Below are 24,103 nucleotides of genomic sequence, written 5' to 3' on the forward strand. Positions count from 1 at the left end.
GCTCTCTACAACTGCCTGAAAGGAGGTTGTATCAAGATGCGAGTTGGTCTTTTCTCCCTAGTGGCAAGTGATAGGACAAGGGCAAATGGCCTTAAGTTGCACCAGGGGATGTGCAAGTTGGATATTGGGAAGAGTTTCTTTACTGAGAGGGTTGTCAGCCAAGGCTGCCCAGGGAAGTGGTTGAATCTCCATTCCTGGAGGTGTTTAAGAGACAGATAGATGCTGTGCTGGAGGGGTATGGTTTAATGGTGTTAAAAGGGCTAGGACAGAGGTTGGACTTGATCTTGAATGTCTCTTCCAGCCTAAATTGTTTTATGACTCTATGAACGAAAAATCTAAGGGACAGCAAATAATTATTCCAACAAGGAAATGACAAAACGCTACAATGGTTATTGAGCAACATTCATTTCATTTGTTCATTGTTGCAATCTGTTATTTAAAAAATAAATAGATGTTTTATTTTTTAGAAGACTCCCATCCCTCCATCTTCTTGATGCTTAGTCTTGCAAAACACCTGCCAGCAGCAAAAATTTCAAGTGTCTTTGTGTATCAGAGCAGGGATGAAAATGTACCAGAATTCCTCAGCACCCCCTAATAACCTCCATATCTGAGGTTGGACTGACTGCACAGCCATGTTGGCCAGCATCTGTCTCTTCAGCCCCTCTTGGTTGAGGGTTCATTTAACCACGGCCTGGGCTTGGGCGTAGGAAGAGGAGTCGGTCTCAAAGTAGCACTCCAGCTGCTCGCAGAGAGCCTCAAAGGTGGGCCGCTCACCCGCCTCTGCACACCAGCACTGTAGCATCAGCTGGTAGAGCGGTGTTGGGCAGGTCTCCGGCTGAGGAAGTCTGTACCCCTTGTCCAGCATCTGGATCACTTGATGTCCGGGCATACCTACGAGCCAAAAGGAGTTTGTCAGGCTACTCGGCATCTACTTCAGTGATGGCGCATGTCCCTGTCTCTTACTTGACAGGAAGCAATGAGATGACCCTCCACCACAAGGTACAGGTACATGCTGAGGACAGAGCTGTCCCTTTAAGGGCTACAGGCCACAGGAGTCCCAAAATCATTGCATGTCCAAAAAGTCTCAACAAAGCTGGTGAAGGGTCTCCGGAACAAGTCTTATGAGATGCAACTGAGGGAACTGGGGTTGTTTAACCTGGAGAAAAGGAGGCTGAGGGGAGACCTTATCATTCTCTACAACTACCTGAAAGGAGGTTGTAGTGAGGTGAGAGTCAGTCTCTCCTCCCATGTAACAGGGCCTGAAGTTATGCCAGGGAAGCAGTTGAGTCACCATCCCTGAATGTATTTAAAAGACATGTATATGTGGTGCTTAGGTATGTGATTTACTGGTGGACCTGGCATTGCTACGTTAATGGTTGGACTCCATAATCTTAAAGGTCTTTTGCAACCTAAACGATTCTATGATTCTACAAAAACAGTTAGGAACCACCTCTAGCACCTCCCAGTCCCCTCACCCCAACTGCAGGCTCTGAGAGGTGTAGCAAATTGGTTCGTCTGGGTGTGAGGTTTGTCCTTTGCCACCCCAGTTCGCAGACATTTTTCTGATATCTGTTTCACTTAAACTGTTCCTAAATCCCTCTAGTCTCAGTGACTCCAAAATCTCCCAAGAAAATCTGCCATGCTGATGAATTTTCCTCACATTTAGAAAGTTTTCCCTAACATCAACTCTAAGTTTCCTTTGGTGAAGCTATACGATGGCATCCTGCCTGCTCTGTCAACATGAGTCATGGAGAAGAAACTGTTCCCCTACCTTTGCTCTACCTTTATATATTAAAACTACTGTCCTGTTTCCTTTCAATTTTCTACTCTTCAGATTAAATGTTGAGTTGCATAATCTTCACTTCTCTTCCCTAGATCTCTGAATGGTGTTTCCTCTGTACATTACCCACTGTCACCATGGATCAACATAAACTCTTCTCCTAACTGATTACTGAGGACAAACTCCTGAAAGTAATACCAAGTAAGCAAACAGCCACTCCAAAAGGACCTTCTCTGCAGTAAAGTTACAGGTAAACTCTGCCTTTGCAAAGGGATAATGATGAACATATTTTCAGACAATACCAAGAATCATGGTGTTGTTTATCATTTATACCTGAATAGTTTATTTATGCGTGTGCATATGCACACATCTATAGTTTCTATAAGGAAGAGTTGAGAATTTTTGTCTCTAGTTTGTTTCTTCTTTTCAGAATGTTTCCACAGGAGGTAAGGGTGAGAATCAAAAAGTAAAATTAATTATTCATTTTACAGGAAACACCAGTTTGGGACCCTGTGATACGTAGTTTATGGTGAATGCACCATCCCTCAGGCCTATACAGATGCAGCATAACTTTTTTTTTGCTTTAGTCCTTCCCTTGTGTTCTCCTCACCAGCACAAAATGAGTCACAGTCGATCATCTCACTGATAACTTGTGTTATTGGAGCCATAGTTCTTGACTATTTCTCATAGTGCTAGGAATAATAGCTGCCCTCATACCATTAAATCTACTTTTGAGGTTGGTGACAATTGATTCCTAAATCTTGTCATCCTTCTCTTTACAAAGATTTTCCACTGCAATAGTCAAATATGAGGGAAGAGGGTAAAACCACACTGATTCATTTTCAGACACCTCCTGAAGTGCCTGTGCAGCACTTCACACTTAATAATCTGTTTTTTCATGACATATCCTTAAAAAATAAACAACAATAAAAAAAGAAGGGAGATATGGGGGACAGAAGAATCTCCACTTTTTCCACATCCCAGGAATTTGGCATCTTTGATCTGATGCTGGAGGGATTAGATGCCTGTGCAATGCCAGTTGACTTCAGTGAGAGGAAGGTTGAATGGCTGCTAATCACAGCCTTTGGAAAGCTTCCAGGGACCATGGAGGAGCCAGAAGTTCTGACCCGCTAAATGAGCTTCATCTGAACAGCCATCTTTCTGTATTTACAGTTTTAACCCTTTGACATGATAGTAGTACAGGCATTCAACTTTTTTGTGTGTCGTTTTTACAGCAAGAAAACATTGGACATAATTCTTTAGGTAAAAGCACTTACCAGCATAAGGCATCTTCCCGTAGGTGATTATTTCAAACAGAAGTATGCCAAAGGACCAGACATCTGACTTAACGCTGAATTTGTTGTAGCGGATTGCCTCCGGGGCTGTCCATTTCACTGGGAGTTTTGTTTCAGGCCTAGCTTCATATACATTTTCATTTTCTACCTGTCATGGGTAAAACAAAGTAAGTCTTATTTCAGATCTGCTCCAGCAAAGCACTTAAGCACCTGACTAAGCTAAGGATGTGCTTAATCTTATCCTCTTTTAGCCGAGCACTTGTCTTTCATTGTATTAAAGCACGCACTTTCTGAAGTCTATTGTTGAACTGGATTTCACAGCTGAGAAATGCCACAATTCCTCAGAGACTTTTCTAAAGCATTTATCATTTCAAGCGAGTGTGCAGCGTTGGAGTGGCTCGTGTTTCATTATGACCTACTACTGTGAATTCTGGACCTGGCATGCAGATTTCAAAAGTCTGTCAGGAGTGGCAGTGTAAGCATCCTGCTGATGCTAGAGACCAAATGGCTCCACGTCTGGTCTTCAGTAAACAGAGAAGGCAAGAGCAAGAGCTAATGAATTTCGGAACCTTTCTTCTGTGATTTATTGCAGTGCTGAAGGACGATTGACTTTGATAACAATCAGTTAAGCATGTTTCAGGGACCAAAGAACAAACTCCAAGTGATTAAAATTAACATATTTGCTTACAATGGGTCTAATTAATTTGTGTGAAGTGAAGATGAAAGACACATAGAAAAAATTATTTACTTAGAGATTTGTAGAATCCTTGAAGTTTTATAGTACAGACATCTAAACTTTGTGAACATTCATTCTCTTTAATTCCTGAACATAATTTAGTGTACATCAGTCATGTGTAAGCCTTGGTCATATTTTTCACAAGCAAATCCAGGCAAATGTGTACAAGATTTTGTTCGTTTGCTTGTTTTTAATACAGAATGCACATATCCCAGCTGTAATGCCCTATAGTTTTGAAAAGATTGGTTGTTGGTATTTTGTATCTCCATACTGATACAGTTGGCATCTTGACCACAATATTAATTTCCTGAAACAAGAAATTATTTCATTATGTTAATTAATGGATACAGATTTCATTTCTCACACCTCCTCCTTTGGGATCTTTGCATGTGACCATGTTAATGCTTTGCCTTAGGAGGCAGAATATTCCTAAGGAAGTCTGCCAAGAAAACTCCATGACAGGGTATTTTAGTAAAGTTCAGTTTTAACAAGTAATGTCAACAGTTGTAAATTATTACCCTTTCTAGTGAGGACAGAGGAGAAATATCCCCTGTAAGCATTCTTCATTTAAAAATATATTTTTTTCACATTAAAAATTGTGAAATCTGAACTTGTGCATAACTAGAAGAATCAAAATTAGGCAAAAAGCACTTTCAAAGTCCCTTGATGCCATTGTCAAGGTATTATTCTCTACTTCAGTATGTAATAAATCCAACTCTGAAATGAACTTCAATTTCTACTGCTTGAATGGAAAAAAAAAAAAAATGAGAAGCAGAGGGCTTTTTTCTCTTTTTCCTTCTCAGTGCCAGAACATAAATCGATAAAAACAATAATAAGATCTCAGAAATCATGGATTACATATTGAAATCCATAAAATATGGCAAATCAAATCCTTCCACCTCTGATCAAAACATTGTCAGAGGTAGGAAATCTCATTTCTAAACAACAGCTCTTTCCTAGGGCGATCTTGGTTCAGTGTTACTTGGCATTCCATGTCCTCAAGGGCTAGACAAAAAAAAAAAAAAAAAAAAAAAGCAGTGCGATGGCAAAGAACCTGAAACCTGAAACTGCATCAGATTTAAAGCTCTGAGAGCTCACTTTATGAACTCGGTCGTTTAACCATGGAGAAGAGTAGGTCCTTTTATGATTACTACCTGCACTCCCAAGCATCATGAGGCAGTGGGGAACAAGGAGTGAATGGCTGTCAATACATTTGGACATGCCTTCCCTTACAGGTTCAGGAATATAATTGTGCCATCATGTATATGATCTTCTTCCCTGTGGCAGACACTAGTGTTGTGGATAAAGGTTGTGCAGCAAAGGGTATTGCTTGCTGGGCTCCTTCCTTGGTGGCTGAGTGGGAAGCAGACACCACGATGCCATCTCCAGAGTGACAAAGGCACGGGCCAGCTTTTCACCTTGCATGGGATAATGCAGGTGGAGGATACAAGTGAATATATTAGGGGTCCTTCTCTACCCAGGCATGCCTTTTACCTGCACCCAGCATTTCAGAGGCTACAGTTCGCCCTTTAGCTGAGCAATTCCTCCTTGTTCCACGGACTTAAAGTAGAGTCAATTCAATCTCTCACAACCCACCTTAAAAACTCTTGCAAGTCCAAAGTCTGCCACTTTGTAAACACTATGTTCACCAACAAGAACATTCCTGGCTGCCAGATCCCGATGGATATAGTTCTGAGATTCAAGGTAAGCCATCCCAGAAGCCACCTGAGCAGCCATGTCTACTTGATGTGGCAGGAAGACTTGGGAGCCTGCATCTTCTGTTTGAAAAGAAGATCAAAAAGATAACATTATATTTACAGTATTAAGAGATCAATAATATAACAGCTGACCAGCTCAAATAGTCAACATGGATCAACAAAACCATGCGATACAATAAAGTAAGAGCTTGGCCAAATGACAGATGTTAGTGAAAGACGCTACTTGAAGTCATGCAGCTAGTTTCATCATAACTGAATAACAACGCCTGACCTATCTTCTCTGAAAGAGTAGACACTAAATGCAGCAGCTGATCTAGGCCTGGAAGGAGCTGCTGACACAGTCCAAAGAAAAAGGCTTTTATCTACTGATAGTAATTCAGATGTTTGCCTTTCTGACAGGTGCATAACCAGTTCCAAACTATGTGTAAAAGTTAACTTCAGTACTCACTGGGTCTAGCCAAAGATGGCTAAACATGTTAAAGCACAAAATTATCCTTGTTCCCTGTTCTTCAGCGATGCTCACTAGGAAATATACCATCTGCTGTCAAGTGTAACTCTCATTTTCACTTTCCAGTCCACTTGACTGCTTCACGCTGTTATCTCTGTTGCTGCTACTCAACAGTAGGACTCCTTGAGCTGCTTTCAAGCTGCCTACTTCTCTAGTTGAACTTTCTGAAGCAATATGCATGCCACTTTCACCACTGTAAGATCAGCGAGTCCCAGAAATAGGGGTCTGGCAATCAAAGATCATCTGTTCAACTGAAGTAGCAGAATAAATTTGAGCAGAGCAACTTTCCTCCACAAATGAAGGAAAGCCCCTTAGACAATGAAAATCTTCAGCCAAAAACTTTAAGACAGGTACCCCAAAAAAGGTCATTCGGATTCAACATATTAGAATAAAAATTCAAAGCTTTTGTGGCATTTAGGAGACAGCTGACCTCATAACAAAGAATTTACACCCCAAGATAATCAGGTAAGCCAAATCAGTGTTACATACAAGCATTACTATTACCTAAACCCTAGGCACGAGTGACTACCCTGTAGCCTCTAATATACAAAAGAATTTTAACTTCCTGTTTCAGAATCTTAACAATATCAAAAAGCTGAGTGTTTGCTGATAGGTTTATTGGCAGTTCTTCTTTCTCATTAAGATGGTGGCTTTTCCTTACTGAATCTGTGCTAAAGAAATAAAACACTTGTAATTGGCAGATTTCTATTGTTTATTTTGAATTAATTCATAGTGAAAGTGTGTCTTAGCATTGCTTTGTATAGCCTCCCCCAGTTCAGGCATTTATCTGACCTAACCTTGCAATCACCCCTTATGAAGAGTGTGAAATTCCATTGTTTACTAATCTGTTCTGCAATCTCCAAGCCTTGACTTTCCTGCTCATCTGAGTGTTCTGAGATGAATAGGTAAAAAAAATAATAATTTTAAATGATTAGATTTGCCCTGTATGTGTATGGTCCCACTTCCTTTTTGAGGGTAAACTCATTGTCATGGTAATCCAGCACTAAGATTATTTACTTCTATTGTTGACCCAGAAAGTCTTTTCCTCTTCCACATATATGTTTAATAGCTGCCTTGACCTTTAAAAGAGAGAGGGAGAAAAATCAGACTATGTGAAATTCTATGGCTTAACTATCAAGAAAATCCATCATCAGGTTACAGAACAATAAAAAACTCTGAAGTGCTGCAGTTCTGATAACTGGCAGACATCAGTATTTATTATTTCAGCTTGTTGGAAAAAGACATAAATCCACAAATGACACTTGTGTTATAATTTATCAAAAAATAACTACATGTGTACAAGTACCTTGCATGAGTACCTGGACTTTGAAAACTAGCTTATGTGGCAGTTTAAAATCCCTCTCTCCATGTTCCCTTTCACACTGCTCCTTCACCTGCACAGGCTGTGAACTACCTTCTGGTGAAAGCAGAAAAGGATGAGGATAGACTTGAGCACAGGTTTTTCATTGCTCTGCTAATGCTCCAGGCTGGCCTGACACAAGCTTTGTCCAAGAGGCAGAGCACGCCAATGTCACAATGTCAAAAAGGATGAGAAATAAACATCGTATTAAATGAGGTGTTTCAGTGCAGAAAAGGAGTCTAAGCTGTCAAACCCTCCCTGTCTTATCCTTTGCAGAATGCACATGTGCACCACATCAAAAGATGACATCCGCATCTAATGGTGGAGTTGCAGCTGAAAGACTATTTCCTCTATTGGGGCTTACTTGGAATCCCAGACGAGGCTGACCTACTGCCTTTAGCATGTAGGCTGAGGGAGGGGGAGACGTCACCATTGCCTTAGCTGCTGGAGTACTTCTTTAAGAAGTGCTGGAGCACCCTTGCTATGGGGACAGGCTGAGAGAGTTGGGGCTGTTCAGCCCGCAGAAGAGAAGACTCCAGGGAGACCTTATAGCTGCCTTCCTGTACCTAGAGGGGAGCTACAGGAAAGCTGGGGAGGAACTGTTTACAAGGGCGTGTAGTGACAAGATGCAGGGTGATGGTTTTAAACTAGAGCAGGGTAGATTTAGATTAGATATCAGGAAGAAATTCTTCACTATGAGGGTGGAGAAATACTGGAACAAGTTGCCCAAACAGGTAGTGGAGGCTACATCCCTGCAGGCATTCAAGGTCAGGCTTGATGGGGCTCTGAGCAATGTCATGTAGTTAAAGATGTCCCTGCTTGCTGCAGGAGGATTGGACTAAATAATCTTTAAAGGTCCCTTCCAGCCCAATGCTATGATTCTATGATTCTGTGATTCTGTGACTATTGGAGGGTTTATTTCTGCATGCTGGTTCTTCACTGCTGCTGTTCTGTTGCTAAAGAAGGGAAAGATGTAAGGAGGAGCCGTAGCTGACCAGAAGCTGTGAACTCTGCGCAGAGAGAGGATGAAAGCATGGGTCTCTGGGATCTGAAGTGGAAATCATGTAAAGCTGTCTCATGAAGATTTCTGAGTATACCTCCAAAATCCCAGGTCGGGCCAGCCAAATCACGCAAGTTTAAGCAGAGCACTGTGTAAGTACAACTACGGAGGTTTCCAGATCTGAGCCAGCTTTCATTTGGCTGGTCTAGAACAGGTCATAAGAGTTTACAGCTGTATTCATATGGGTACACATGTGCTTTAGTTTGTTTTAAAGGAAAAAAGACTACAACTAAAAAACAAAGGTAATATAAGTTCCACACTCAAACCCAGGCACTACTAGTCCTATGGCTTAGTCTTTATCCTATAAAGAAAATGTGTCCCTTTTTACTGATATTTTTTGACAAAACTGTTCCCCTTATATGAAAAGTTTATTAGAGAAAATATTAAAGTTGGCTTAGGGTCTGCACTCTGTTCTAAGCAATCAATCACAATGTCTCATATAGGAAAGACGTGAAAATATTCTCATTGACAGATGCCTGACAATTAAAAAAAATAAAACAGCACTTTCTCCAGTCGAGAGCATGAGAGCATTGCCTCTGTAATAATTCACCAAACTTCAAGACTATCTCTCTGCCAGAACAAACCCTAGGTCTATCAGAAATGATAAAAACACTCATACTTTTATGACAATTTCATTCACATTCAATAACAAATGAAAGTTTTCAGTTGCATTTTTCTCATACTGGTGGCAGCTCAATAACTCTGCATAGCAATGTTCATCAAGAAGCATCCTGAAGTACAGTCACAGTGTGCACAGGGAATTCATATACCCATCATTATTAAGTAGCTGTCGTTATAGTGGAAAGCAATAGTCACTATGCATGAAATATTAGGGGATTTTAAAGATGGAAAAACATATTGTGCTCTTCTAGGAGGGGGAACTTAAATAAAGTATGATCTCTGGACTTCTCCTGTGTTCCAGTTTGCTATATTTACCCATAGTGCACACAGAGACAGTAGCCTTCTGGAAATCTTTTCCTGGTTCCTGTGGTAGTTGAGTCTCAAGACAGCTTATCAGGAGCTGTGCACTGACAGACAGCTGATAGAGCTTACTTACAGTCACAGGGCTTTACACAAACTTCAAATCTCTCTCCTTACTACTGTCACTGACAAATACCTATCAAAGCACCTGGATCTGTCTCCACCTCTTAGTTCTGTTTAACCTGCTGTGCACAGGCCATCAGACAAGGAGAGATACCACTAGGCTGGGTTTCATTTGGCCATTTTTACGGTTATCTTGACCGCTGCAAGGAAAACATCTGACTTTGCACAGCCTCTGTGATGCAAGGCTGCAGGAATGAGAGCTCAGGCAAAGATCACATCACACACATGCGCTGCCCACGGCAAGGGCAGCTGCCGTAAACGTGCTGGCAACCAGTCCAAACACAGGCTGCAGCACTGATGTGTCCTGGACATGTTGTACTCTGTGCACAAACAGGCCAATTTTTACCTCTGCAATAGCTGTGAGTCACCCAGAGCTATTTCTCCAGTGCAATAAATGTTTTCATGCACAGCAATCATCCCCTCATGTGCCAGGTTCTTTCAATCAGATAAGCAGCAATCTGCACACAAAGGCACCGAAGAGGTGAATTTAAAGGAAATTTGTTCCTTGCTGCATCTAGCCACTAAATGACTACAAAACTGTAGATGATCTAGCCCAAGCTCATTGCAGCCTCTCTCTGGGCAATTCCTAGTGGGGCAGTCTTCTTCTTCAACTGTAATTGCCCCTGGACTCAGCCTTACATAAGAAACAGTTCCACAGAGAAAATGGGAGAAGGCATGTTTCACGGTAAATACTATCTGTGATATTGCACAGAGCTTTGCCTTATGGGCTGGAGACCGAAAAAAATTAGCAAGACAATCACAGCAAACATTTTGATTTCAAAGGATTATTACAGCATTAGAGACATTTAGTGTCTGAGAGACATCTGCTAAACTGAAAATGGGCAACAACACTAGAATCAAGCACTTCTCAATAGCAGGGTTGAACTTACAGTATAATCATTATGCTAGTCTGTTCCAGACTGTACAACTTTATTTTTAATTATTATTTGCCTTCAAAAGAGCACTTTGAAGTGCTGCTGAGATAAAAGCTCTGATGTGATAGGCAAGGGACAAATTCACAGTGAAAGGCTATCCCTGCCTAGTAATAGATTTCAAAGCTGTTAAGTACATTTTGTGGAAGTGCCTCTATTTCATGTCAAATATGATGACCTACCCTTCTGGATGCTTATATTTTTATTCTGTCAGTGTATGTTTCCATCTACTCATAGAACTGGGTGGAAACATGTGGGTCATTGCAAGGCAAGAATCAAACTGTGAATGTGATTCTCTCCTACTTCTCAAATACTTCAGCATGTCAAAAATTCACAGACCTCTTTCTTTCCTCTTTCCTCATCCCCTCACACAACAAATAACATAGATTTATATATTAAACCAGGGTGTAGTACTTCTATCTTTTATGTTTGTGTGTTTACCCAAAATGACAGCTGTGGCACCTGTTGAAATGAGTTTATAGTCATTTGCTTACTTTGAAGGTATTCTAGAAGACTTCCGTATCTCATCAGCTCAGTAATAATATAAATTGGGTCCTCCAAAGTACAGACAGCATAAAGCTGTATAAGCTTTGGGTGTCTCAAGTTCTTCATTATTTGTGCTTCCCTCAAAAAGTCCTTTGGATCCATTGAACCTGAAACAACAGCATATAACAAAACATAAGCTGAGGTTATTAAAGGCCTTTCTACCAGCCTGGCAGTCTTAAGGGAGTAACTGCTATTGTTTTCTGTCTTTCAAAGCACATTAGCACCTCAGATCTTCACAGTTCTCTCAGAAAACAGGCTGTTTTCTGAGAGAAAAAAAAACAGTTAATGAGTGAAACATGACAGTTACTTAGGGACAGAGAACATGTGTTCCAGCCACCAGAAATATAAAGGCTAAAATTAACTGTCCTCAGGCGTCTCCCAAACACACACAAAAAAGTGAGGCTAGAATGTTAACTTATATAATTTTAGCAAACAATTATTTTACAACTGGTTAACAAAATGACTAGAAACTGAGATAAGAGTGCCTAGGTAATGGACATAAAATTTCTGAGAGAAAAATAGTGCTGTAACAAGAATCAAATTCAAAGAAACAATCAAAGCCTGAAAGTATTGAAATCACTTCAGCATATGAGTAGGTGTGTGCATTTTATACGTATAAACACAAATAACGATTTATAATGTTCACATAACAGCAACCTTATTAGAAATACCAATGTATGCACAGATGTAACAGCAATTTAACACTACCTTAAATGCAGCTCATGATCCCAACTTTTAAAGAGTTACATATCTCTAGTTAAAGTCTTAATATCTCTAGTTCTCTTCATATATACAGTAAGCCAATGAATAAACTATGTTGAAGGAAAAAATACAGAACTGGCACAAGGGGATAAAAGTCAGTGACAGATTTAATATTAGAGTACAAAAGTCCTGAATAGGGGATTGATTAGAAAAAACATGCACAAATAAAGAAGCAAAGCATTATCAATGGTCCAGTAGTGATCACATATTCTCAGATGTTTGAGGAAGATGGTAAATAACATCTACTTCACAATACTTGTACAAACAACTGTGAAGTAATCCAACTACCCAAATGTTTCCTTCCTTTCAAATCAAAACAGTTTCACTAATAAAGATTACAGTGAAGGTTGGGCAGAAAAAATCTACCCAAGTCTAGCCTGTTCTATGCCATATTTAAAACAAACTCTTTTCTTAGTGTAAGCAGACTGAGTCATTTGAGAAGCCAAGGCTGCAAAAGTAGAATCTTTATTACATGCTTTTTAACATTAGGTAACTGACAAGGTTCATTTGGGAGTTTGGCTCTGTTCCCAATACAGATGTTCAAATGAAGCAAAATGCTGGGAGGATGCTAAATGGCTCAGGAATAAAACTCCACCAGAAAATCTGTTCTACAGAACAAACTAGCAAATCAACCTGGGCCACCTTCATCCAACACCTACCTTCAATGTCACCTCCTGAAAAGTGTTCCAAACTATTTCCCAAAGCATAGCAATGACGTGTGATTTCCTGTCCTTGCATCAGTGCAAGAGGAATGACTCAGAAATGCTTCTAACATAGACTTTATGAAAAAAGAGCCCCCTGACATTGCCACTTGTGAGTGCAAAGATTATTGCAAGGGACAGGTGCTCCTCTCTCCAGTGTCTTCATACTTTCCTTGGCAATCCCATGGGGTCTAATTTAACAATACTTTATAGGACACCATTAAGACGGATGGTGAAAGTTAATGGATTTCCATGCCATCAATAAATGGATAGCAGCCAATAATATATCTCAACAGGTACAGGCTATAGCCATTTCCTTTTGTCACTGTCAGAGGAAAGTGGGGACCTGCATGAAAAGTAAATGCCTAATACTTGGTCTGGATAAAGCAGTGATTATGACAGTCAGGTGGAGAAAAATAAAATATCTGTAATGCCAACACTATGTCCTTTTCCTATTTAGAGCAGCACAATCTTTACAGCTTTATTTGAACTTTCCACTAGTTCTAATTTTTTGTGTGTCTTGTTTTGTTTAAAAAAAAAAAAAAGCCTAGGGTTTTCTTTATAGGGTTTACACTCACTTTCATACTGATTTAATATTATGTTCAATTTGCTCATGCTTTTTAAGAAATATGCATTTGCTGTGGAAATCATTCTAATGTCTACAGAGAAGCTGCATGGTGGGAAGTATTCTGCCTTCAAAGCTAAATGCATAAGCATGACTAGGATTTAGTATCAGTGCCAAAATTTGACAACCTGATCCTAGAAAGGATGAAATATCTGGTAACCTGGGGTCCACCAAATCACCTACCCTCTATGGATCATTATACAGGATTTCTTCACACCACTGAAAATGACAGTCTGATTCACTCCAACATCAAAATTTGCCTACAAGGAATCTTTCAGTTTAATCATGCTATAAACTTCTTCAAAGAAACTGAAACCGAGTAACATGTTTTCCACATATGACAGCTTCACATAAATTGATCAGAAGGGAAGTATTCTGTTAGCTGAAGTGAAACAAATCCATCTTTACATTGTAAAAGTAAATAATAATAATAATAATAATAATAATAAACCAGCAACCAAGATCAACAAGTATATTTTAAAGAGCATATGTAACCTTCAGTTTTACTTAATTTGTATTTTTAGATAGCACAAGTAGCAGATAGTGCCCTAAACCCCCTAGAGCACTGCAGTTTTTACATTATAGTTAATAAGGGGATTGGATGCTAACTGAAAAAAAATAAACTGTCTTTATCAACGTTTTGTTTAAGATTAGGCTTTAGCAACTAGATAAGCAAAGTAAAAACTGTCTCTAAAACCATGCAAACATGCTTTTTTACAAATTAGTTAGATAAAGCCTGTCATTACAGTGGCAAAGAAGTTACAATACATTTCTCTGAGGAAGTTCATATAAATTAAATCTATAAAATATACTGCACATGGAGTTTCAAATTACTAGGGTTTTTAGTTTGTATCTGAATTACGTATGTTTTTAATTAAGTGTATATTTTCAACTGTATGTGGTAAACACAGTATGAAGAGTAGATTACCATAAGCAGAAACCACTTGACCAAAAAGCACCTAGTTAACAGAAGCCTTTGCTGAAACAAGTTTCCCTTGTCTAAGACACCAGTTTGCAAATAGATCAGTACCTGAAGAAAATATGATTTTCATCATTTGGTATTGACTAAAAAATGTTTTTGTAAATGTCAAATTCCTTCTCGAGAACAAAATGTTGGAACGTTTCTTTGATACCTTCTATGATGTGCTGCTTTCCCAGAAATGACCTCTAATTTAAGCCTACTTAAAGCAGGCATATCAGTTCTGATTACTTTCTTTCTGAAAATACTTTGTTCTATAATTGAGGAAGCTTCACATTATAAGATAAACACGAGAATTTGGAAACAAGTTAAAGGTCAGCTTCCACTGGCCTAAAGGAAACTGGCCCTTAAACATTTGATAAGCCCCAGCAGTCATCCTTTGTTTGCAATTTTCAGTAAACCTTCCCAAATGATTTCAAAGTAGTCTTGTACTTCAGAGCAACCTTGTCTTCTCCACAAGTTTATACAAAATGGACCTATGTACAGAGTACATTGAGCTTATACTGTGATGTTCTGAATACGTTTATACATAATAAATATATAACATTAAAAAGACCAAGTTTTTGGTAACACAAGAGACTTAAACTATTCACATTAACAAGAGAATGAGATAGGTATCTGACAATCCTCAAGCAGCTTTCATACACAGATGTGAATTTACAAGTTAGCGTAAGGTTACGTATTGAACTAAAAGGAATAAAATAATTTCTTTATTCAGAGAAATTCGGTGACTTTCCTGAGTGCAAAGCTTTTTAGACTGCATTTGCACTAAAGACATGACATATGGAAGAACTGAAAATATTTATTAAGACTTCTGCTGACAGTACCAACCCAGAGACTGTTTTGATAAAGCCTCCTGAAAGAAAAATCATGCTTGGGCAGCTTACATGCAAAGAGAGAAGCTTTAGAGATACTTTACAATATTATAATGACAAATGCATCTGTCAACTTGAACAGGCATTAGGAACTTTTTCAGATACAATTAATTGGTGATGATAGATGTCTGCTTTACATGCTGACAGTTGGAGAAGCAAGATAGCCCAGACAATAGGTTCTAGAGAATCCATCACACTGTGCATAGGACAAAGTGCAAATCCCTCTTGCAATGCCTTCCACTTAAATAGAAAAACAAACAATATCCCAGTGAGGAAATAGAACTGTAAAATTACATATTCAGGGGCCTATGGCAAGATGGTGCTGTGCAGAGCCAAGAACAGAAAAAAGAATTGCAGGCTTACAGACCATTTTCCTATCTGCTGATCCCTACACCTCTTTGATGACTGTGGGTCAAGAACTCAAGTCAGAGATGTTCCTTAAGGCAAAGATATTCTTGTGTTTTGCTTTTAATTCACACATCCATCACTATGTTCTGGGCTGGTATAATGTCACAGAGGTCTCCAAAGATGGAAAAAGTATTGATTAATCAAAACAAACACAAGCAAACAAGTAAGAGAATTACCTGAAAGAAGACATAACATAACTACTGCTTTTTGTTTATAGTCACAGTGATCAACAGATTGCAATAAGGATACAGAGAGTTCACAGGAAAAACATGGACTGAACAATATTGGAGAGTGAAGAGTGAAATGATGGTCCTCTCCCTGAGAAGGAAGAAGTGGCAGAGACAAAGTATGATGAACTGACCACAAGCCTCATTCCGTGTCCCGCTGTGCTGCTGTGAGGGAGGAGATACAGAAATCAGGAGTGAAGTGTAGCCTGGAGAGAAAAGATGGGTGGGAGGAAGGTGTTTTCAAGATTTACTTTTTATTTCTTGTTATCCTACTCGATTTGATTGGTAATAAGTTATGCTAATTTCCCCAAGTCAAGTCCGTTTTGCCAATGACCGTAATTGGTGAGTGATCTCTCCCTGTCCTTATCTTGACCCATGAGCCTTTTGTTATATTTTCTCTCCCCTGCCCAGATGATGAGAGGTGTTACAGCATGGCTTTGGAGAGCACTTGGCATCTAGCCAGGGTCAATGCACCACACCAAAATACTCTAGTTTAATTAAGAGTCTTGTGATTCTTTCTGCAAGATTAATAGAAATCTTGCACAAAGAGAAATAACACAGACAAATCATCCTGACATTATGAAGGTCTTCATAATCCACCAGTGGCTCTGAAAAAGGTCTCCAAAGAGTCAGGGAACAAAAGCTGATTTCATCTCCTGATGTCTTCAATAGTGAAGCATTGAACATTCTGTTTAGAGACCAGACAACAAACTGCTAGTAGAAAAAGGAATTCATTGAAAAAGGATTGTTCATTAAATCTGAAAACACCTCTTTTTCCTGTAAAATCTCCCTTATGGTCCATAACAGCTGTGCGTGGAGCCCAGTTGTCAGTGGACTGCAAACTCCAAACTCTGAAGCTGATTAAACTAGATACTCCGTGATCATAAATGCAGGGGGTTACACCCCACTAGTTTCATCACAAGACGGATATTTCCTGTGGTCTCCTTAGGAACCCCAATCCTTCTGCAGTTCTTGGTCAAAGGGCTCCCAGGCTGACCAGCTAAAGATCTCATAGGCTCCAGCAGCTTGATATTTTCCTTAGTTTTGTTACTGCTGTAAATTTGTGGAATTACAGAACACTGCTGGTAGCTGAATTTACCTCCTACAACTGTAGGCAATTATTCAGGCACCTAGATGTGAGTTAGTTGTCCAGACATTACAGTTAACGGAAAGAAACATGCTTTAATAGTGTATATATATATTCCCTTATTATAATGTACATTTCTGATCTATAGTATGATTTATCTGACATGTAAGTGTTTATTTCTTCCCACTAATTATTAAAAACCTGAAAATGTGTTAAATGCCTAAAACCAGGAAAAATGTATCTAACATGCTACACATCAATGTTTCTGAAAGAAACACTTGTGACATTTCCAGTTTGTGTGCAATATCTGAAAAATTGGCTCTTGCTCCAAACTGGAATGGAAACAGAATTTCTGAATACTCTAATTACTCACAACTCAGGAATCACATGTTTGCATCAAGTGAGAAATGGCTCTGGGAAAAATCCATCTCCACCATCTCACCAGAATTCTGGGAGTTTAATTTTGTCCACAGGCTAGAAGGTCATCTACACAATCATTTTAAGCCTTTTAGCCACAATAGCTAGAAATCAGCATAAATCCAGAAAAAAACTACTTGAGGCATGAGGAAAGTACCATATAAAAAGGAACTGGTTTTAGCCTTTCTAAAGACAACTGAAAATCGGCTTGACTTGCTCTGTATGTACCTCCAGAATGACAAGAAAAAATAATGCATATGAGAAGGCCTTTATTTTATTATGAGAAGATGTAAAAGAGTTAGAGAGAAGACACCAGGTAAACCCAGATGTGAAATTAGGCCCATGTTCTTATAGGTATAGTGATATGCCATGGATACAAACTGCCAGAGATAGAACAGACAATTTCTCTCTGTGCCTCCATCTCAGAACTAGAAGACTTCTAGTTACTGCCTAGTCAAGAACAAACTGTGTTTTGATTAAATATAAATACTCTATCTCAGCAGAGTGGTGCAAAGTAGTGGCCTATAACAGTAGAGTACTCAGGCAATACGTGATGTAGGACAGATACACACCACAAAATAACACTCAGCAGAGAAACTCAAACTAGCAGAAGTCCCTTCTGGCCTTCAGGCCTATAAATCTAAGATGTACTGATTGCATTATTCTCTTCTATATTGTTTTCTATGTGATTACCTTACTTGATTAACCTGCTGCAGCTTGCTAATGAGAGCATGGCTCCAAGTCACAATTTCTCTGTGGTAAATCCATTTTAAGAGAACTCTTTTTATCTCAATCCCTTATATTGGCCAGATCACTCTCAGTTTATCACAGTCCTTTGCTGTTCTTATGACACTGTAAAGCAGCTTAGCAAAAACACTTTGACTTAGAATACGCCCCCTCCTAGCCCAGTATAAAAGACAACTGATTTAGATCTTTGAGACAAGCAACAGGAGAGGATCATTTTACTGTGTCTTACAAGTGAAGCTCGAATATTACCTATGCTAATACTGGAAGCTTCAATCATCAGCATATAACACGACGTATAGCTTGATTACTCATGAACTACTATGCTTTCCATTCGCTTATCATCTTTATATTATGATGACTTATGAAATTACCAGATGTAGCCTTTGCTGTAATTCTATTAGTACCAAGCTAATCACTTATTACTCACATTAGAGTGGGAGTATTAGGGTTTTTCTTACTTATTGAAATGTTATTCCTCATGAGTAATGATGAGAACAAGCTATGGAAAACAAGTGTGTTAACTGATTGCAGTAAGGCACTTTGAATGGTGAAAAACATTGTGTAGAAGAAGTTAATTCCCTAGAGAAGTATACTACAAAGTTAAATGCTTTCATATGAGACTGTCTGAACTGTTTTTGTAGAACAAGGTGGTTCACAGAGTACAGTGATAAGAGATTCAGTATTACCTATATATTTTATCAAGATGGCTTTGAGAATCAAAGTCTTCATTCTGAGCATCATTAAGTACAATATGTGACTTCCTTATCACGGTATTAGATCACAGACTCTTTGCTACCCAAGCATCACATCCAGGTGGGGCTTGTGCCTGCCCTAATTCAATATAACCCACCGTGAAATCAATAAGACTGCTACTGTTGACCTTACCAGGAGTCAGACTAGAGTGAAAAAAAACCTAAGATGGAAAAAGTATTGATTAATCAAGTCCTTTTCAGACGAGCTATGATACTACAAAAAGTATCACAGTTGAAGGGCTTCCTTCCACTATATTGTGCTAGTCTGTACATAATAATGAGTTTGCAGTGAATATTATATTTATTCCAGTGTAACATTTAATTTTTAGGTAACAGACTAGAAATTGAGAATAATCTTCTTTTCCTGCTCATATTTTTCTAGAAGTGTCCTGTTCTCTGTGTACTTTATCAGCAAGATATTGAAAGGATACTGAATTGAATAAACAGATCTCCACAGATCAGTTTGGCCTTAATCACATTAAAATCTGTTTCAGATATAAAAGTAACTTAACTCTTTCTTTTCTTCAAGTAGAGTATTAGTAGCAGTCATTCAACTGATCAGCATAAAAAATAAAAATAAATAAAAATATATTAAAAAATAAAAATAAAAAATAAAACCAAGGCAAATTACAGCTGGAACTTGCCACTAGTGTTTCACATATTTCTGGGTAGTCTTGTCAGTCTGATTCAATCCATTACTAAAATAGAAGCTTACTTCTGATAATATGTACTGATAATATGTACTGTCCCCATTATAGAGAAGAAAAAGCTGAATTAGAGATTTAAAATGAGTTATTAAGAGATGAAACATGATTAAGACAGTTTCTCATTTTTCCATATGCAATACCAGATAAATGTCAGCTCCATTTTCCTTCTGAAGAAAATAGTAGAAATGTACGCATTGTAATTTTTTCAAAAACTAATTATTTGGCTTGATGAGAAACATGTCTTTCCATACAGTGCTAATTGGCACATAGTTTCTTAAAAAGCAAAGAAAAAGACAATTTCTAAAAGAAAACTTAATATCACGAGAGTTTAGGATAACTTAGTATTTCTCTTCATTTCAGCTTCATTCATTTCCTTCTTCAAATATCATTTAAGAGATTTCATACTTTCGTAAAGACCCTACAGTCTTCTGCAATAAAAAATATTTGTCCAGGTGTTTCATTAAGTTGTTAAAGGAAAATAAATTCAGATGGACAAATTAGATCTTATGGAGAAGAAAGGCAAGCATCATCCTGTACTGTTTAAACAGAAAATCCCTCCCTTTACACATCTAGACTTGTTCTTCCTTTTAACATCATACCTGGAAAAAATATGGTTACCAACTCAAAACAACCTAAAGATCTTCTGAAAACAATGGAACATCTAAACCACCTCAGCAACATGAAGGATTTGGCTGAGCTATTTAACCTAAAGAAGATCAGGCCAAAGAGGAACTTGATAGTTTTCTAGTATATATAACACTGACATAAAGAGGAAGGAAATAATACGTGTTCTTTAGTCATGGTGTGTAACACCAGAGGTAATGGGTTTGTACTGCAGAATGAAAGATTAAGGTCAAATACAAGAAGAAAAAGACTGATTTCAGACTTGTGGTTTCAGAAGTCAATAAAAATAGTCGTGTGGATCCCTGCCACAAAAGGTATAGGCTTAGTGGATACTGTCTAAGGAAAGGGAAATGGACAAAGTGACCTCAAGACAGTTTCTGTGTTTACTGTGTCACTAGGGAGATGCATCAGTTCACTGGAAAAGGTCTGCGATCTTTACATGAATTACAGAAAGCATTTAGGCTTAGCAATTTTTCTAATTTCAGTTAAGCACAGAAAAGAAAAGTTGTGGACTGGCTTTCAATTTGCAAGTCCCAAAACACAAGTGATATTCTGATACAAGATAGCCCTAAAACACATGCTTTAACTCCTTTGTGTTCAGGAGACCATTCAGACTGGGTTCAGACATCTTGTTGTTATTCTGAATCAAAGATATGAATCTGTTCTGCTTCCTGAAACATGATCATTAATGCTCAACACAAGCTTTTTCAATTAACCACAACTAATTATACTGTTACCTCTTTTTAAAAAACATATTTATCACCCAGGCAACCTTTCTTATCTATGTGGTTCTTGCCATCTGCTGGCAGATATTTTGTCAATTTAAAATGCACAAATTACTTGAAGTTAATGAAAAATAATTAAAAAAAATGTTAAAATCTGTATTAGTAAAAAGCTTATGTGCAAATATTGGGTATTAATGTTGTGTATCAAAAATTTTGAGAAATTTTGTTCAATCAGTATTAAAGTATTAAAGAACTTCTTAAATACAAGCTTAAAATAGTACATATTTTATATGACCAAAGGAATCATTATAATATAGCATCTAACCACTAGAAGAAATTCTACGGCTGACAAACCAGTAGTCAGTGAATTACTTTACCTGCAGATGAAGTGTAGTTATTCAATTCCATACAAGAGACATTGAACAAAAGAGATGGCCTTGCTGGGGTTGCCTTTTTATGTAACAGAGATGTTGAATAAGTTCAGCTCATACAGGAACAGAAAACTGTATAAAATTGTAATTCATAATGCCAAACAATATCTGGACTGCGAGTTTTACCAACCTTCATGTTTAAGTGCCTGGATTTTATGAATAGTTGAATAGAAGGACAGGCTGTCTCCTGAGTAAACATTTGAGAAATAAAGGGGGAGCCTTGTTAACATTTCACATTTTTAGCATTTAAGAATAATTCACATACCTGGTTTTAATGTTTTGATTGCCACAGGGGTGGTATTATTCCACAGTCCTTCCCACACCTCACCAAACTGACCAGATCCTAATTTTTTCAACAGTTTCAGAGAATGACGGTCTATCTCCCACTGATCAACAGTTTTATACGACAAATCAAAAGTAGTTGGAATTTGTATCTGGTAAAAGAAAATAAATAATACAGTAACTGAGACTTCTAATATTTTTTTCAATAGCACATACAAGTCGTTGTTAACCATGAATGTAATGTTGCAAATGATATAAATAATGTTTCCTTAGAGTACGCACATGATAAAGTGAGCCTAGAACATAAAATACAGCCTACGTCCCAGGTACATTTTGTTAGAAATATGAAATACTCTAAAGAAAATACCTTGCCATTAAAAGTAAAAATTAGAAACCATCCCTCTAGCAAGCTTTTTGTGAAGTATTGCTTGCCTGAACCTTGTGGTTTTCACTCAGCAATTACTTATGGACAGCTAGAGTTATGAAGTTGGAGATTTCATCTCCACATACATTTATTAAAAGGTCTTCATAAATCATGATCTGGCATATTTCCTCCTCCAGCCACACAATGATTTGTTCAAAATAGCATAGTATTTCATTATTAACATGTCAGCTTCAAGAAGGAAACTGTAGTACCACCCGGAACTTCCTGAAAATAAGGAGATTGGCAACATTCTGAATTGTTAGAGGCAGATACGGTGTTAACACCGTCTGACCAATATCTGATGAGTTAGCTTACAAAAAATACATTGCACAGTGTAGCACCCACTCTTACCTTTAGGCATGGCTTTCCAAGCACCACACAGAGGCCATCACTGTTCTTACTGTAATAGTCAACAAACTCATTCAGAGTTCTGAAAATTTTCCTTCTGCTTAGGAAAAAGCCTCCTTCGTCCAGCTTTCTGATCCTGTAGTGCTTCACAGATACACCATCAAAAACTGAAAAGATTTAAATATATTAATCTTCCAGGAATTATAGCAGTGATACAATATAGCTTATGGTCAAACCATCATAAGTCTCCTAAATTGAATTATGAGGATCTTAAAATAAATTATTTTAGTTTCAGAGATGACAACTATAAAAAAGTCTCTTTCAAACCAAAGCCTACTGTTTGGATAGCTTAACGTATCTAGTCTATTGGTCTTCGACCACTCAGGTTCAGAGATTTTTGCTTGCACCATAAGAACTCATGCTAAAATACATAAATACATCTTCCGTGAGCCAGCTCATATTTTCTATCTTTCAGTACACAAAAAACAGCCAGGAGCATCTAATTCACAGTAATCATTTAATCAGTTTTTAATATTTAATATTTAATATTTACTAGTGTTAACATTCCAAGTAGCAGCTGCTGGGCTGGCCAGTATTTTAGAGCAAACAGATACTCCCTCCATACTGCCATGATTCTCTGAAAAGCACTCACGTCTTCCATGGATTTTACCGAGTTGGTTCATGTTCAGAATATGTAAAAATCAGGCCAATAATTCTCTGATTCAAGTAGCTGGTGTCCGTCCTTCCACTGAAATGTGTTTTATTCTAATCCCTTTCTTTCCCAACCAACAAGAGTTCTCTCTCCTCCTGTACATTTAACTGCATGTGATGACACCAGTGTACCCTGTGACTGTCAGAATAGTCTTTGGAGGTCTCAGAAAGAAGGCTTGGCTGGATGCATGCAAGGCTGTCTGCATGCTGGGGCTAGACCTGGACCAGCAGCAAACCAGAGATGGACAAAAAAATGCACCATCTCTGACACACACAGCTTAGAGCAGTGGTCTCCAAAGCACAGTGCTTGTAACCTAGGGAGTCTGCAAGACAATTCACTGGGGTGTGGGAAAAAAGTATTTTTGTAACAAGAAAAGAAAAAGAAAAAGAAAAAGAAAAAGAAAAGAAAAGAAAAGAAAAGAAAAGAAAAAAAAGAAAAGAAAAGAAAAGAAAAGAAAAGAAAAGAAAAGAAAAGAAAAGAAAAGAAAAGAAAAGAAAAGAAAAGAAAAGAAAAGAAAAGAAAAGAAAAAAAGAAGAGATTTTTAAATAGTGTTTGTCTCCTCCTTGTTAATTTTTTTTTGTGCACGTTCAGTAATGTACATAATCTATCAGTACAGTAGTACGTGTGTGTAATTCACAGATAAAGAAATAGATGGGGTGAATGCTCAAAAACTTTTTACTGGTAGTGTTGTGTAGAGTTTGGATAATAAGGAAAGGCCTCTGTGCTCAAAAAAATCTTACTAAGAGTGGCCTTAATATCTCTAGTGCAATCCTGGGAAGTCGAGACTTGTCTGGCTATCATGGGATGCAGCTGAAGAGAGGGCCCTGTGTAGAGAGGATAGCCCTGCTTTTGGTCAGAAAAAACAACAAGATAACAGGAGCCTGCATGGTCCTTTGTTTCTTAGAAAATGCTGCCACATCTGATAACTAACATTTGCCTCATTACCTATGAAATGCATAATAAAGTTGTCACCCTTGCATACATTAATGAATCACAGAATCACAGAATGTTAGGGGTTGGAAGGGACCTCAAAAGATCATCTAGTCCAACCCCCCTGCCAGAGCAGGATCACCTACAGTAGGTCACACAGGAATGTATGCAGGTGGGTTTTCAATGTCTCCAGAGAAGGAGACTCCACAACCTCCCTGGGCAGCCTGTGCTAGTGCTCTGTCACCCTCAAAAAGTTTTTCCTTATATTTGGGTGGAACCTCCTATGTTCCAGCTTGTACCC

At 38.2% G+C, this 24,103-nt stretch overlaps 1 protein-coding gene across 1 annotated transcript; it reads right to left on the reverse strand.

The window, feature by feature from the left end:
- Window positions 1-676: 676 nt before the first annotated feature.
- Window positions 677-22,327, reverse strand: FRK (fyn-related Src family tyrosine kinase; the record flags this gene model as incomplete). The annotated part of the gene is made up of 6 exons (XM_009872738.1): window positions 677-891; window positions 3,058-3,223; window positions 5,408-5,589; window positions 10,988-11,146; window positions 21,372-21,540; window positions 22,164-22,327. Coding segments are annotated over 6 exons (1,055 nt in total), but the record flags the coding sequence as incomplete, so codon positions are not given.
- Between the last annotated feature and the right edge of the window lie 1,776 nt (window positions 22,328-24,103).

This window comes from Apaloderma vittatum, unplaced genomic scaffold, assembly GCF_000703405.1.
Source record: "Apaloderma vittatum isolate BGI_N311 unplaced genomic scaffold, ASM70340v1 scaffold15527, whole genome shotgun sequence".
Lineage (NCBI taxonomy): Eukaryota > Metazoa > Chordata > Aves > Trogoniformes > Trogonidae > Apaloderma > Apaloderma vittatum.